Consider the following 16,584-nt stretch of genomic DNA (forward strand, 5'->3'; position numbering starts at 1 on the left):
CTTATTTGGATGGTGCCTTTTGAACTGGGATTATGGTGTCTCTGTGGTTGACTGCCTCTATTGTGTTGTTTCCTTTCTGTTTAGCCTGCAAATCCGCTCCACGGGGAAGGGGAAGTAGGTGTCTTTATTTTTGGTGGGGGAACAGGATGGAAAGTGAGGGGTGGGAGAAAGCATTCAGTGATTACACTCAACTAGTATCCACTCACGTAGGGCTCAAGGGATAAGACCAAGGTTTGGAAAGGATGATCTAGGAGCTTTTCAACCCAGCTCTTCAACAGAATTTCTGGGAAGTTAAAAAAAAAATTCTGATTGCTTTCACTTCATGACCATAGATTCCAGTTTAATTGTTCTAGATAGAGATCTAGTCAAGAGTTATTATAAAAGTCTCCAAGGCCATGTTAATATGCAGCCAGCGTTGAAAACCACTGAATGTAGGGAAAATCCCATGTGTCACGATCATTTCAAGGGATCCACATTGCAGCATTACTACTTTTCTCATCTGATCCAAATGTCAGGGTGACAGAGGAGTTGGAAGGAATTGGGGCCAATTACCTGGGCTCACCTGCAGAGACCCCTTCTGGCAAACACACGTTAGAGAGACATCTTTGTCTAAGACAGAGAAGTATGCTGGGTTCTCGGAGCCTGGGTTGCCAACTCCCCTAAGATTCACATTCCTTTTGTGTCCTACGGTCTTTAAAATAAAGTGCAAAATATGGTCTGCAGCATGACTCCCAGGGTGTTTTGAGCATAATCTCGGAGTCACTCTTCTCCTTGCTTGTGAATAATTATTCTCCGCCAAATTCTTCTGGGGCTCCCCCGGTCCACATTGATCGACTGAACAACCTTCTACTTTCTCCCATTGTGCTTTAGCTCCCACACTGGCTTACTCCATCTTCAGCGAACACTTTTAATGCCCTCCCTTCATTTCCAAATCTGACCTAATCGTTCAGACCATACTCAAAAGCTGGTCTTGCGGGGAGGCATCCCAGAGTCACTGCAACCAAGCCACTCTCTTCCTTCAGAAACATCATTCCATTCTTCCCCAGCACCCTCTTTTATTATTCTTATAGGACCCCACACTTTCTGCTGTGTTTCATTATTAGTATACAAATGTGCCTTCCCTTCTAGGTTTTGAAGTCCTTGGTTGGGGGACTATGTCTTGTGTATTACTATATTCCACACTGTGCTTGGCACATGGCCTTCTATGTAACAGGCATTCATCATGTATCTGTTGGATTGATTGTAAGAGAGCATCCAGGTGACAGGTGTGTTTGTCATATACTATGGTGAAGATCACCATAAACTCTAAGTAATTCCTGGCTACGTAACTATTACATTAACTTTTGTCATAAAAATTTGATACAGATCCAATGTTATCAAAGGTTACTGTTATGGATACCTGCTTTCTTCCTCTTGCTACTCAGTATCTACACCTTCCTGTGCTTCTTATGTTTTATAGAGTCTCTGCTTTGTAAGCTCTGTGAGAAAAGGCTTGTCTCTCACTGCAGAAGCTGCAAAGTCCTGATTCTTGCTTTCTCCACCTCCTTGCCCGGTTGTGTGGACACCTCACCTTGGCTCCAGCAATCGTAGTGGAAAGTCAGGACTCAGAAGCTGAAACAAGGAATGCACAGCTGCAGGGCTAGCGGAGAACTCACTGTAGCGGTGGCTGCTGCTGTCAAGCATCTGATCTCCAGGGTGGTAGGGTGGCTTCCTACAAGGCCCAGTGTGGGTGGGGAGTGGTCGTCTGGTCAGATGCTCCTCTGATGTGGTCCTGGCTGTTCATCTTTGCCATTTTAGGAGCCTGGTTTCCCAAATGTCCTGACAACTGTGCAACCTATTTAGTGAGCTATTCAGGACCCTCCGCCAGAGCTTGTTCTGTTGCTTTCAACCAAGAACACTACCGATAAAATTCATTTAAGCTTTGAAAACCAGAGGATGTCTTTGAGTAGGTGTTAATGACTGTTGCTAACCATAACTTTTTTCTTCCATGAATCAATAACATCAGGAAGGTAATTTTACTTTTAGAAAAAGACCTAGTACTTTTGAAAGTTTATACCTACATTTACCAGTTCTGGGTGGATACATTCTGAAATCATGCTGTCCTGATAATATTTTAGTAACTCTTTTTTTTTTCTTGCTTTTTTTAGGGTAGCTTGAGCAAAGAAGATGATAGCTCTGTCCAACAAATGGCCACTTGGAATGGTGTCATTTCTATCTTCCTCACTGTTGATTCTCTTAATTGGGTCAACCCCTTCCTGGTGTCAGAGTAGCAAAGCTACGTCTCCAAAAGCTAGTAATGGGAAACCGTTTCCTTGGAATGAAATGAGACTTCCTGAGCACGTCATCCCAGTTCATTATGATCTCATGATCCATGCGAATCTCACCACTCTGACTTTCGAGGGGACCACAGCCATAGACATCACAGCCAGCCAGCCCACCACTGCCATCATCCTGCACAGTAACCACCTGCAAATATCCAAGGCCACCCTCAGGAAGGGAGCTGGCGTGAGGCAGTCTGATGAGCCGCTGAAAGTCCTGGAGCATCTGCCTCATGAGCAAATTGCACTTCTGGCTCCCGAGCCTCTGGTTGCTGGGCTCCTGTACACAGTTGTCATTGATTATGCCGGCAATCTTTCTGAGAGCTTCCATGGATTTTATAAAAGCACCTACCGAACCAAGGAAGGGGAAGTGAGGTATTTTCTTCTATTTTTTTTTAAGCTTCAAGTGGTGCCCACACTAAACTTCTTATTTCAAATGGATTGTCTTTTAAAATTCCCTTGAAAGTTGAATTCTTTCTTTGGTTTGGCTTTTGTATCCTCTTGGTAGAGTTAAAAATGATAATACATTGTTTTCTTTGTTTTTTAGATCTAATTTTTCATTCTGTTTTAACCAGTTTTCTTGCTTTCAGCTCTATCAGCGTAAATACCTATTTGTTTATTTAATTAGATTTATTGGACATTATACACATCTTTAATTTTCTTGGCCTATGTATTAGTTTTCTAGGGCTACTATAACAAAGTATCATATGCTGAGTGGCTTAAAACAACAGTTTATTCTCTCACAGTTCTGGAGGCTGGAAGTCCAAAGTCAAGGTGTCAGTGTGCCTGTGCTCCCAGTGTCTGAGTAGAGTTCTTCCTTGCCTCTTCCTCGCTTGTGGTGCCCTTTGAGCCTTGGTGTTCCTTGGATTGTAGCTACACTGGGCTGGTCTCTGCCTCCGTTATCACACAGACAGACATTCTCCAATTTCCCTCTTCTATTAAGGACCTCAGTCATATAGGATTAGGGCCGAACCTGATGGCCTCACATTAACATGAGTACATCTGCAAACACCCCACTTTCTAATAAAGTCACATTCACAGGTACTAGGAATGAAGACTTCAATATACCTTTTTAGAGGACACAATTCAACCCACAACAGTCTATTAGAGGAAATACTTTCCTCTCAGTTCAAACTTTATAGGGATCCTCAGCTGCTTTGCTTTAGTTCTGTTTTTAAGGAGGTAATTTATTTTGGAAGATTTTATGCTAAATTTTAAAATTAAGTTTTACTTGTCAGTAGATTATACTAATTTACTTTTCTGATTACATATATATGCAATATAATGTATTATATCTATCTATGTATCTATCTATCTATGGAGAGAGAGAGAGAGAGAGAGAGAGAGAGAGAGAAAATCAGTTGCTACCAAAAAGAATTTTTAAGAAAGTAAAATTTATCCCAATCACAGCTCCTAGAGATAACCACTACTTCTATTTTAGGGGAACATCCTTCTAAACTTCTCTCTGATTATGCTTATACATTATTTTATGTAAGTGGACGAACATTGTATTTTCTGTTTTAGAAGAGAGATTTTAAAATATGTTGAGAAGATGTTTTATATGGATGACTTATCACTATACATCATTTTAGTGCCTATTAAAATGTATTTTTTTGCACTGATTTATTTAACTAATCCTTTATTCATGGAGATTAGGTTGTTTCCAACTTTACAGCATCAGCAACACTTGTATGAACATCTTTGTAAATTATTTCTTTGGAATAAATACGTAGAATTAAAATTGCTAAGTCAAAGGGTCTACAAATGTTTGATTCCCTTGCCATGCTCCTCACCTCTAACTAATCATGTGTATCGGAAATCTCTTTAGAGCACAGGTGGCAAACACAAGGCCTGTGGGCCAAATACGGCCCTCTACCTTGTTTAATCCGGCCCGGCACCTTGTTTCTACCCAGCAGCAGTGCCGAGCTCCTTGCCCCTAGGTAAGGAGTAGTTCCATTTATACAGCCCTAAAGTTACATTCAGCCCTTTTAAGGCACCTGCGAGGCTGATGTGGTCCCCGGTGAAAATGAGCTTGACCCCCCTGCTTTAGAGCCAAAAAGTCAACAGATATCTCCATTTGATGTAAATTACATTGATAATTGAGGAAGTTGAGCAGCTTTTGATATAGTTAATATTTTTAGGTTCTTCTTTTGTGAATGGCCTATTTATAACCGGTGTCTCCTATTGATTTGGTTCCTGGGTATATTCTTATTCATTTTAAAAGCTCCTTATCTGTGACGGCTATTAACTCTTTGTCAAGTACTGTTCAATCAGTTTTCCCAAGTTTTACTTGTCTTTTCACTTAGTTTACAGTATCTTTTGTCATATAAAAGATTTTTTTGTCAGTAAAAGCCATCAATCTTAAGGTAACATTAGGCATTAAAACACACACACACACACACACACACACATGCCTGTTAGAGTCCCTGGCGCCGCGCCGTGTCCTTTTTCTCACTCCCTGTGATGCTAGGGTGCTGGCTTCAACACAGTTTGAACCTACTGCGGCCAGAATGGCCTTTCCCTGCTTTGATGAACCTGCCTTCAAAGCGAGTTTTTCAATCAAGATCAGAAGAGAACCAAGGCACCTCGCCATCTCCAACATGCCCTTGGTGAGTCAGAACCCCTCTCCATCTATGGTAAAAATGGGAAAAAGTCATCGATCCGTTGTGACTTGCTGTACTCCAATGATAGTTATTATTCAGATCACTTGTTTGGTTTGTTTTATTGCCTAACAGATAGCTACCTTTTTTTCATTTTCAAACTATGCTTTGTTTCAAGCAACAATTTATTTGTAGTCCTAGAAAAAAAAATTGCTCCCTAAAACATGGAAGATTTCGGTAAGAGTGACATTCTAGGTCATCGGTGTGGATGCAGGGAATCGGCACTGACGCATTCCCATCCTTCACAAAGCGCTCTCACCTTTATTGTCTCATATGGTCTTTTAAAACGATTGTAAAGAGAACGCTTTGTTGAATAGAGCCATATTTCTAGTGTATAGTTATTTTCTATAGTATCTATATGCTATATACTAATATTAACTATACAGTTTGTAACCTTATGCATGAGAGTGGGCAGACAGAAAAAGGAAAAAAGTAATCTTTTCGGAATATTTTAATACTAACAGTAAGTAATGATAGATAGTTACCTTTAAAGAAACCATTATCCTTCACTTTCAGAGCAGATGTGGACAGTGTTTCCTCTTAGTTTTTCAAAGTGGCGAGAAGACGGCTGTGCCCAGTGAGTCAAACAGCTCCGTCAGCGCCGTCAGCCCAGGGTTCTGGCAGCTTAGAGAAAGCGCCTGCGGAGCTGTCCTTCTGCAGCAGAGGCTGACCAGTCCCGAAGCGCCCGCACCCTTTGTTCAGAGAGGCTCCCGTGGAGGAGCCTCAGGGTGGACCAGGCTTTGTCCAGAGTCCCTGAAGGATGGCCTGTCTCGTCCTTGGGTCATACCTGTCCATGAAGGGGCCCAGAGTGCCACAGACCAACCTCTAGTACAGTACTCCTCAACCTTTAGAACTTCATATCCTCCCTAAATACCTTCAGGATCCCTTCCTCAAACAAGACTCTGTCAGGCCCCCCTAGAGGGCCATTCCCTATGAAAAGCATCCTTCTGAAAATCCCGGCCAGCCAAGAACTTGTGTCTCTCCCTCCCCACATCCATACATGAAAAGAGAAGGAAAAAATGGTCATTTTTCTAATATGAATTTGAGATAGAAGACATGTGTTTTCAAATTATAGTTCCTCCCCCAATATTATGGTAATACTCCCAGGATAGTAGTGGATTCTTTAGAGAACTACAGCTTTAGGAAAATAAAGGACCAGGGAGAGCAACTGATTAAACAAGGCTCGTGGAGAGATTCATAGGCTTGCAGGGGGAAGGCCCCTGAGGCTCTGCAAACATGCAAAATGGAGAGGAAATCCAAGGATTTCCAGGACCTACTTGTTGAGAACAGGAAACTCTCTAATGTAATCTTGTCCCTTGGACCGGAGAGCCTCCCCTGGGCAGAATAGGAGCTGCCTGAATCAGGCTGCAGATATGGGGTGGTGGGGAAAGACAGTGGAGCCTCAAAGGATCTTGTTGGAGGCTAGAAAAGCAAATAATCACATTTAAATTTGAATTAGTTCACTTTTGTCATAATTATTACAGTATCAGGAAAGAAAGTGTGGGTTAGGGGTTGGTAAAGGCATTTTAGAAAGAAAAGGTAACTGTGTGTTCTTCAAGTGGAAACCGGGGTTGGCTGTTAGAGTCAGGGCTTGGATGACCAGAGAGTGACCAGCTCGTGGGTATTAAGAATAAGGGCGAGGGTGCAAAAATAGGGGTGGAGAGAAGATTATAGAAAGAGCACACGTGTTAACAGTGGAATGCCAGGCTAGCTTTGAAGGGTCCTTTCTCCAAATCCTGACCCTGTGCTTTCTGTTGGCCGACCTATGAGACTTTCTTCATTGGGAGCAGACCTCTTAGACTGTACCTCTGTCCCTCCCACCCCACGCTGCAAGGCTGCTTCCTGATTGCACTTAAAAGCTGATTCTAATGAAGCCAATCGGAGTGTGGAGGAGGTTTGCAGGGTCAGGCCCAGGCATGGGTTGCTTGTTTGGAAAGCAGAAGCTCTTTTTAAGCTGAATGTGGTTGTGTACTTGCCCAGTGTAGAAAATACATTAGACGTTATACTCCCAGGTAATTTCCATACCTGTATTTAAGGACACGTAGACTACATCTTGGCAAAACCAGTGATCTCAGTTTTGCTTTGTCCCATCCTTATTATTAATGCTCATGTACCAAATATAAGTCAGATTGTGGCCATCTGGATTATTTATAAGAAATTAAGTGGTGATGGTTGCACAACTGTGTGAATATAGTTTTTAAAAAAACCAATGAATTTTATACTTTAAAATTGTGAATTTTATGGTATATGAATTATATGTCAAATAAAAAAGTATTTGAATAGAATGGCTTGGCCTTAATGTCTAAACTACAATCAGATATTGGAAAGAAAAATGTTAAAATAATTATAAAAATGCCATGCCGGATACGTTCAATAACATATTGAACGTCTGGTAGGAAATTTCTCTGTGTGAAATGTTTTCATCTCAGTGGATTGTTCGATGACGTGAGTTATTCTGATTTTAGGTTAGATCCGTGACTGTGGCCGAAGGACTCATAGAAGACCATTTTGATGTCACTGTCAAGATGAGCACCTACCTGGTGGCCTTCATTATTTCAGATTTTAAGTCTGTCAGCAAGATGACCAAGAGCGGAGTCAAGGTGAACCTGTGGTTGTCACACAGGGTGACCAGCGTGTCCTGGTCTGCCTGGGACTGTCCTGGTTTTAAAATTGGAAGTCCGCATCCTAAGAACTGTCTCAGTTGTGGGCACCTCAGAGTTGGTGGCCCTACTGTCACAGAAGCTCATATTTACAGTGAGGTTCTAGAAACAAAAGCATGTAGGGAAGCTTGGTCTCCTGGCCTGTGTCACAGTTCTGGCTCCACCACTAACTGCCTATCCGAACGTGGCCCTGTTCCCTCCCTTTTGAACTTGTGTTTATGCTTCTTTAAAATGTGTAATTTGGACATGATCCTGCAGTGGTTTCTAAGGTTGCTTCTGGCTATAACTCTGCACTGCAGAAATGAATGCCACTGACTATCTGAGTGGGGAATTTCTGGCCCTGGGAAGGAAGGGCCAGTCTGCTTGCAGCCTTAAATGGCTCGCAGAGCCTCTGGACCGGGGAGTACTGGAACACTGGAGGAAGAAGTCTTGTTCTGAGGAGCACTCGCTCCTTGTCTGGGTACCTTTGTGTAGCGATCAACCTATACAACTCTCTGCTGTGGCTCTGAGTGCAAGGAACTGCAGGACACAATTTTTTTGAGATACCTCACTTATTTGTACTGGATTTCACTGAGGCTTGAATAGTTAGGATTTCACTGCTAAATTGCCTTTTGTTCCCATAGGGCTGAGGCTTCTTATCCTTGTGGAGATATCTCTACTTACCTGGGGATTTGAAGGTGATGCTTGAAACTTGAATGTAGGGAGCAATCTAAATTCAGCAGTGAAACTATCAACAAAAACACCCACTTACTGATTTGCCCTCTCAATCCTTTATGAATGAGTCTTTTTATAATGTGTCTTCCATACTGATTTTGTGCTTTATAATTAGAAATACATATTTGGTCTTCCTCCTGATTCTGACACAGAGCTCCTAAAACCCTTCAAGTTTCCTAAATGTAGGGAGTAATAAAGGTGTCCCTTGTTTGATTAATAAGGGGATCTTTGGAAAGCTCCTAGGAACCTAAGGATGGGTGGGGGTTTGGTTGCTAGGAATCAACCAAGTAATTGGAGGGTCGGACCTTGTAAAACCAGTCCTGACCTCAGCTGGATATTGAATTCTATCACCAATAGTGAATGATTTAATCATCCACGCTTGTGTCTGCGCCTCCATAAAGACCCAAAGGACGGGTCAGTGAGCTTCCAGGTTGGCGAATGTATGGAGGTGCTGGGGGTCCGGGGGGCGGGGGGGGCGGGCACGCCAGGAGAGGGCGCTGAAGCTCTGCACACTCTCCCCATATCTTGTCCTGTGTATCTCTTCCATGTAACTGTTCTTGAGGTATTTCCTTTCACGTGAAATGGTAATCTAGAAAGTAAACACTGGACTATGAACTGGTCTGGCAAATCAATTAAACCCAAGGAGGGGGTGTTGAAACCTTCAATTTATATCCACTTGTTCAGAAGCACGGGTGAAAACCTGGACTTGTGATTGGCATTTGAAGTGGAGGGGAGGGACCAGTCTTGTGGGACTGAACCCTTGCCCTGGGGACTCTGATGCTTTCTCTAGTTAGACAGTGTCAGAATTGAGTTAAACTGTAGGGCACCTGCTGGTGTTGGAGAATTGCTTGGTGATGTGGGGGAAACCACCCCCATACACCCACTTAGGAACTGGGTCCAAGAACCCATTTTACATGCTAATGTTTTTAGTCCTTTTATTTCTTTAAACTTATTAAAACATTTTATATCTGTGTCTAGTAATTGTCATGGCTAAAGTCCTTATGTATCTGGGTCTGTGGTTTCTGGTTTCTGCTGGCTCTTGCCCAGTGTCTTGTTCCTTTGTATATGTTGTGAATTATGCCTGTGAACTTGCATTACCTGAGTTGAAGGTAGATTATTCCAGAGAGGATTTGTCTTGACTGGAAGCACTTAGCAGCCTGGCACCACTTTAACTCAAATTACTGGTTTTGGGTTTTTGGACTGCCTGGGTATCCTGAATCCAACTGCTAAACAGCACAGTTAGCTTTTAGCTGCAAAGTCTCTGAGTGGGTCTTCCGTTCTTCCCCATATTGCTCCAACATTTGAAAAAGGCATTCTTCAGCGCAGTCTTCTTGAAGAAGGGGGTGGTTATTTCTAGTTCACCATTGCATTAGGGTGTGGTCCTTTGGGGTTCAGCCTTTGCTGAGTTGCATCTCCTATTTCACTGCACATCTTAAGCAGCCTTTGGGTTTTGCCTCTTTCAACGCCATAAAAACTGAAGCGCAGGTCTCCCTGTATGGGGCTAGTGTCCTCAGGGGGAAAGCTGGCTGCATTGTCTTGCTGACTTCTGAGGGTCCTGCTGTCACTTCATTTCTGGCCTCTAAGTTGTCTTTATCACTGTCTCATAAAATAATATTAAATGTCAACTATAATTGAAAAATAAAAATAAATGAATAAAGTACTAATTAAAAATAAAATACTGTAAAATGAAAGAAAAAGAAAACATTTAAAGAGACACCTTTGTAAGTGTTATCCAGCATTTGTAGTTGTTTCAGACGGGGATTTGATCAGGAAGCATCAACATCAACACAAGAAGGAGAACTTCCAGTTGCCTCCGTTGATACTGGCAGCAGGATTCCGCAATACGAAGCTGTTAATGTCAGTCTTCTCTGCGGTTGTGGAGAGAAACCACTGTGGCATTTGACTGACTTTCTTATTATGCCTTTCTCTTCAGGTTTCCGTGTATGCTGTGCCCGACAAGATAAACCAGGCAGATTACGCACTGGATGCTGCGGTGACTCTTCTAGAATTTTATGAGGATTATTTTAGCATTCCGTATCCCTTGCCCAAACAAGGTAGAGATTTTGCACAGATATTACAAATGTGGATTAAATGATCCCCGCCATAGATTATCCCCCCTATTAGCATCCCTGTCATTATCTCATGGGCCCCTCAGGTCATTAAAACCCTATGTTAGTAGGCAGATGGCAAAGGACAAATGCTGCATTTTTTCATTGTTGGCACATACTTGGTAGGAACACAGAAGATGCTCCACATATATTTTTTTGAATAAATAAATTTATACAGCAAAAGAAAATCTGCATTTTCTCATAAGACCCTTTATAACTATTTTGTGTTTGAGGTTTTAAGTGTATGGGGATCTTGAGTATTCAAAGTAGAGTGGATTATTAAGGCAAGTGCTACAATTTTTCACTCCTAAACTACTTGTCAGAAAGTTAGAAATGGAGTCAGGGATGCAACCTGAATGAGTCACCAAGCACCTTTCTCCACTGTGCAAGGTTCTTCTAGCCTAGAATTGATGACTCTGCATGGGCAGCTTCGATTTAATTACCACATCCATTTGTTCTGGAAGTTAGTGTGTTTGAGCAATGTATAGCATACAGATTGGTTAATACATAGTTCTTCCCCGCTTCCCAAGATCTCGCTGCTGTTCCCGACTTTCAGTCTGGCGCTATGGAAAACTGGGGACTGACGACGTATAGGGAGTCCGCTCTGTTGTTTGATGCTGAAAAGTCTTCCGCATCCAGTAAGCTCGGCATCACCATGACTGTGTCCCATGAACTCGCCCACCAGGTATAAAAAGCGCAATCACACTTCTTAAAAAGTGAAGTTAAACTGTGTCTGTGTTGCTTTTAGGGGACATTTGAGGCTATTCAAATTTCTACTGTGTCTTTTTTTTCTATAGGAAAAATGATTTCTTCAAAGCATTAGCTGCCATGTTTTAAAATGAATATTTAAAGGGTTTTCTTATTTTGATAAAATATTAGTTATATAATGTTAACATCCATCTAACTGACATTACACATATAAAATATATTTCCTCCTGAAGGCCTTATGTTTATGGCTGTGTAGCTAGTCCAGTCTCCATAGAAATGTGGGAATAATCTGAGTAATGTTTTCCTTTCAGTGGTTTGGGAACCTGGTCACTATGGAATGGTGGAATGATCTTTGGCTAAATGAGGGATTTGCCAAGTTCATGGAGTTCGTGTCTGTCTGTGTGACTCACCCAGAACTGAGAGTTGTAAGAAGTATTTACTTATTTTTTACACTTTTAGGTTAATCTGTTGCTTTGTTCAGTATTTCTAGAAAACAGTTTTGATTAGAGAATTCATAGACTAATAACTTCTTTGGGAGTTTAGATATGAATCATGTTCCCAAAACGCTAGTGAGCTTTACAGATGTGTATCACAAAGGCTTATTTCCCAGCTAAACTGTGAATCTATGATTGCTGTAAAATTGTATTAAATTTTGTCCTCCTTCAATAGAAATAATGACAGCCTGTCTGTTCTGTATCATTCCCAACGGTCAGATTGCTCACAGAAGAAGTATTAGGTACAGTTTGCTGTTCTTTCAGTAGAATTCTACTTGCCAAACCAAATAAATTATTCTTAAGGCGACTGCACACTTGACTATATATGAGCCTAGACTCATGGAACCTCTACATGTTTATTTTAAAAATCATATGTTTGACTTGTGAAAATCACATGCAGTAAAATTTAAAAGAAACTAAACTTTACATTAAAAAAATCCTTTACCCTTCTATAATTATTTGATTTGTTCATATTTATTTTCTACTTTCATCTTCCTGTACACATAATTTGAACATAGTTATGATTATAATGTATATAGTTATTACACTACAATAGGTCATAAGCATTTTCCTATGTCTCCACATAATCTTTAAAATGATTATGTTAAGTGTATTATTCTATTGGTTAATAGGCCTTCATAAATCAGGTTATAGTTGGAATTTGTCCTCCATTATTTTTTCTTTCACTACATGGTTTTAAAGCAAAATCTCTTTGCTATAAAATACTATCAATGATGATTGGAAATGTCGAGATCACTCTACGTTTTAGTTTCTTGTTTTGTTGCTATTTGGCCATAGGCATAGTGGTTTTGTTTTTAAGTTAACCTGAGTTTTTTAATCCTAAAGTGATAAGTAAATATTTAAGGTGAGAGAAATCTAAAATGTTTACGAAAAATCATTTTTCTTGGATGCTCTTTGAAAGGTTTTTATTTTGTAAATTCTGCAAATGTGGAATATATTGGACCAGAAGTTAGAAGTGTAAATCCGCTACCCCAGATCATGGCTTCCTCCTGTCATATTTTTCATCCACATGTAAATCATAGGTGGTTTGCTCTCTTTTCTGCCTCCATAGGAAGATTATTTCTTTGGCAAGTGTTTTGATGCGATGGAGGTAGATGCATTAAATTCTTCGCATCCTGTGTCCACGCCTGTGGAGAATCCTGCTCAGATTCGGGAGATGTTTGATGAGGTTTCTTATGAAAAGGTAAAGATGGATAATAAGAGTGCAGTTTGGACACTGAAACATATAAATACTGGGGTGGAGAGATTTAGATAGGGTTGTGGGGTAACTCACCCTTCACAAGGAGCAACCCGGGCTGAATGCCTTGTATGCTGACCTGTGCTGGCAGGAGTTCACTCAGTTAGGTCTGACTTGCAATTTGTCCAGTAATCCTGAAGATTAAATTTTGGCAAATTCTTCATTTACTCTGTTGGGTTTCAGTAGGCCATGAGTTTTCAACTTACACAATTAGGTCTCGATTGAGCATTGACTTTGTACCGGGTGAAAGTTCCTGCCCTTGTGTGGCTTAACTTTCAGTGCCCGTAGGAATGGTTTGCATTGTTGAACTGCAAAGCACTGTCCTGCACAATGTGGTTAATAATAGAATTGGAAATTGTTGCCAACATTTAATAATTGGGAGATTTTGCATAAAAATCCAGACTTCTGGCTTCTCTGAGTGGAGGGGGAGGAGGATTCTGGCCACACTGGGCCTGTATTTCCTCTGGCAACATAGGCTGGAGCTAAGTGATGACTCCTTTGTGAAATCAAGTTTCTGCTTTCCCACTTCCCCTTCCAGTGCCCACCATTTCTATTGTCTTCTCACTGAGGCAGAGAATGTGCCATTTATCGTTATGTTTGGCTGTTTGATTTGCAGCAAACAGAAAAGTATTTCTTGCTTGGATGTTTTTGTGATAGTGTAGGGGAGAAAAAATAGATATAAACAAACACATAAAACAATGGAGCAGAATTTAGAGTACAGAAATGAATGCACAAGTATGGTCAATTTATGACCAAGTAGCCAAGGATGAAGAATTGGGAAAGGATAGTCTCTTCAATAGATGGTGTTGGGAAACCTGGACCCTTATCTTACACCATTTACAGAATCGAACTCAAATTGGATTAAAGACTTAAACTTAAGACCAAAATCATAAAAATTTGTAAGGAAAACATAAGGGAAAAGCTGCTTGACATGGGTCTTGGCAATGGTTTTTTTTGTACGTAAATCCAAAAGTACAAGCAACAAAAGCAAAAGCAAACAGTGGGACCACAATAAACTAAAAACTTCTACACAGCAAGATAAACAAAATGAAAAGACCATAAAGGGAATGGGAAAAAAATGTTTGCAAACCATATATCTAATAAGGGGTTAATATCCAAAATATAAAAAGGAATCGTATAACTGAATAACAAAATCAATCTGATTAAAAATGGGCAGAGGACCTGAGTAGAAATTTTACAAAGAAGACATACAAATGGCCAAAAGGTACGTGAAAAGGTGTTCAACATCACGAATCATTGGGGAAATGCAAATCAAAAACCAAAGTGAGATTCCAGCTCACACCCGTTAGAAGGGCTCCTATGAAAAAGACAAATAACATGTTGGCAAGGATGTGCCATCAACAACAGGGTTCCCAGAACTGTTGATGGGAATGTGTATTGATACAGCCACTATGGAAAACATTACAGGGGTTCCTCAGACAATTTAAAATAGAACTACTGTATGATCCGGTAATTTCAGTTCTGTTCATTCCCCCAAGAAAATGAAAACACTAACCTAAAAATATGTGCGCCCCATGTTCCATATATATATATATATATATATATATACACACACACACATGCATTATCTATATAATATATATGAATATTATTCAGCGACAAGAAAGAAAATCTTGCCATTTATAACAACATGGGGGCTTTTTGCTAAGTGAAATAAATGAGAGAAAGACAAATACTGTATGATTTCACTTGCATGTGGAATCTTAAAAAAACCCAACAAAACGGAAACAGAAAACCAAGCTCATAGAGAACAGATCGGTGGTTGCCAGAGACTGGGCATGGGAAGTGGGCAAAATGGAGAAAGGGGGTCAAAAGGTACAAACTTTTAAACATAGAAAGTCATGGGTCGTAATGTACAACATGGTGGCCATAGTTAATGTACTGCATATTTGAAAGTTGCTAAGAATAGATCTTGAAAGTCTTCATCACAAGAAAAAACTTTTGTAACTGTATATGGTGACGAATGTGAAGTTAGAGTTACTGTGATATTTTGCAATATATACAAATATTAAGTCATATTGTACACCTGAAACTAATATAATGCTATGTCAATTATAGCTCAACAAAATAAAGTCCCAACAGCACCCCGCTGGCAGGGATATGCACTTCACGTAGACTTTCAGGGATCCAGGCTTTGCCTGCTTCGTGACCCCACCATCTCCCAGAGTCACGATTCCCAACCAGTGCGCCACAAGAATTTTTAAAACATGCAACACTTGACTATTTATTCAGGGACGCTGACCTCTTTTCCCTTAAATTTTCAATTAAAAAATGATAAAAGCCAACACATCAATAGCCATCCTGTGTGAATGAATCAAAATTAAGCCTATTTTTTTATCAGATTGGCAAAAACATATTTTTTGGTGTGCTGCAAAATTTTAGTTACTAGTTTGTGTGCCGTGAGATGAGAAACACTGGAAATTACTGCACTGGAGCCAGAGAGAGAGAAAGACGACCTCTAGCCTGAGAGACCTAAGAAATCCTTCCAGAAAAGCAGACTTTTAAATGAATTATTCCCAAATAAAATGGGATGGTTGCTTAGATTAGAGCCAAAGTATAGCTAACATTTATTTATATCGTCTTTCAGGGAGCGTGTATTCTGAATATGCTAAGGGATTATCTTGGTGCCGATACATTTAAAAGTGGCATCATACATTATCTCCAGAAGTATAGCTATAAAAACACGAAAAACGAGGACCTGTGGAATAGCATGGCAAGTGTGAGTATATTTTTGTGTATCTCTACATTTGGGATTGACAGGCTTTTTTTTTTCTCATATTAGTCACTCTGAGAAGAACCATTAAGTGTTTTCTACAGAACTGAGAGTGATGTGTATATTTTTGGTTTTTAGATTTGTCCTCCAGATACACAAAGGATGGATGGCTTTTGCTCTAGGGGTCAACACTCATCTTCATCCTCAGTAAGTTTTTACATCTGTACACGTTACCTGTCTGCACATTCTCTTATGCCATAGCCTTTGAGCATTGGCTCTGCGCCGAACTTTGAGATCCTTGATTATATCCCCTCACACTTGATAAGACTGCATTTAAACTATACCAGACTGACTTCCTTTTACAATTAAAAAAATTTTTTTAGACAGAAAAGGAGGGAAGGAGAGATATAGTGAAAGAGAAAGAGACATTGACTTGTTGGTCCACTTATTTATGCATTGATTGATTGCCTCTTGTATGTGCCCTGACCAGGAATTGAACCCACAATCTTGGTGTATCAGGACAACACTCTGACCAACTGAGCTACTTGGTCAGGGCAGCTTTTATAATATTTTAAAAATTATCTATAGAAGGCAGTTGCACAACCTTCTTCAGTAACACGTCTCACTGATACTAACTTCTTCAGCTCCACTCTCTGTAAAGCAGTGAATTTATGACCGGTTTCTGCAGGAGATGAGGGCTTTATCAGTCAGGTGACGTCCATCATTTTCACAGCACTTCATTTGTAAGGAAACAAATAAGGAAGCAAGTATTCCTGAGCACTTAGTACACATCAGTCCTGGGTTAAGCACTTAGGTGCATTTTTGCCTTTACTCTTCACAGTAAGCCTATGAGTTGGGTATTTTTATCCCTATTTTTAGAGATGGGAATATAAAATCCAAAGGCATGTGGTTAGTAAGTTGCAAAGCTGA

At 40.4% G+C, this 16,584-nt stretch overlaps 1 protein-coding gene across 6 annotated transcripts in view; it reads left to right on the top strand.

The window, feature by feature from the left end:
- The window catches only part of ERAP1 (endoplasmic reticulum aminopeptidase 1), a 35,298-nt gene that overhangs the window by 3,375 nt on the left and 15,339 nt on the right, over window positions 1-16,584 (top strand). For all 6 annotated transcript variants that reach the window (XM_024563606.3, XM_045197880.2, XM_045197881.2 and 3 more), the window contains exons 2-10: window positions 2,148-2,693; window positions 4,789-4,927; window positions 7,444-7,578; window positions 10,286-10,406; window positions 10,991-11,145; window positions 11,480-11,593; window positions 12,735-12,866; window positions 15,529-15,660; window positions 15,793-15,861. In XM_024563606.3, the coding sequence (XP_024419374.2) occupies window positions 2,167-2,693; window positions 4,789-4,927; window positions 7,444-7,578; window positions 10,286-10,406; window positions 10,991-11,145; window positions 11,480-11,593; window positions 12,735-12,866; window positions 15,529-15,660; window positions 15,793-15,861 (1,524 nt within the window). In that variant the 5' untranslated portion in view covers window positions 2,148-2,166. The remainder of the gene's footprint in view (window positions 1-2,147; window positions 2,694-4,788; window positions 4,928-7,443; window positions 7,579-10,285; window positions 10,407-10,990; window positions 11,146-11,479; window positions 11,594-12,734; window positions 12,867-15,528; window positions 15,661-15,792; window positions 15,862-16,584) is intronic.

The sequence above is a fragment of the Desmodus rotundus genome, chromosome 1, assembly GCF_022682495.2.
Source record: "Desmodus rotundus isolate HL8 chromosome 1, HLdesRot8A.1, whole genome shotgun sequence".
Classification (NCBI taxonomy): domain Eukaryota; kingdom Metazoa; phylum Chordata; class Mammalia; order Chiroptera; family Phyllostomidae; genus Desmodus; species Desmodus rotundus.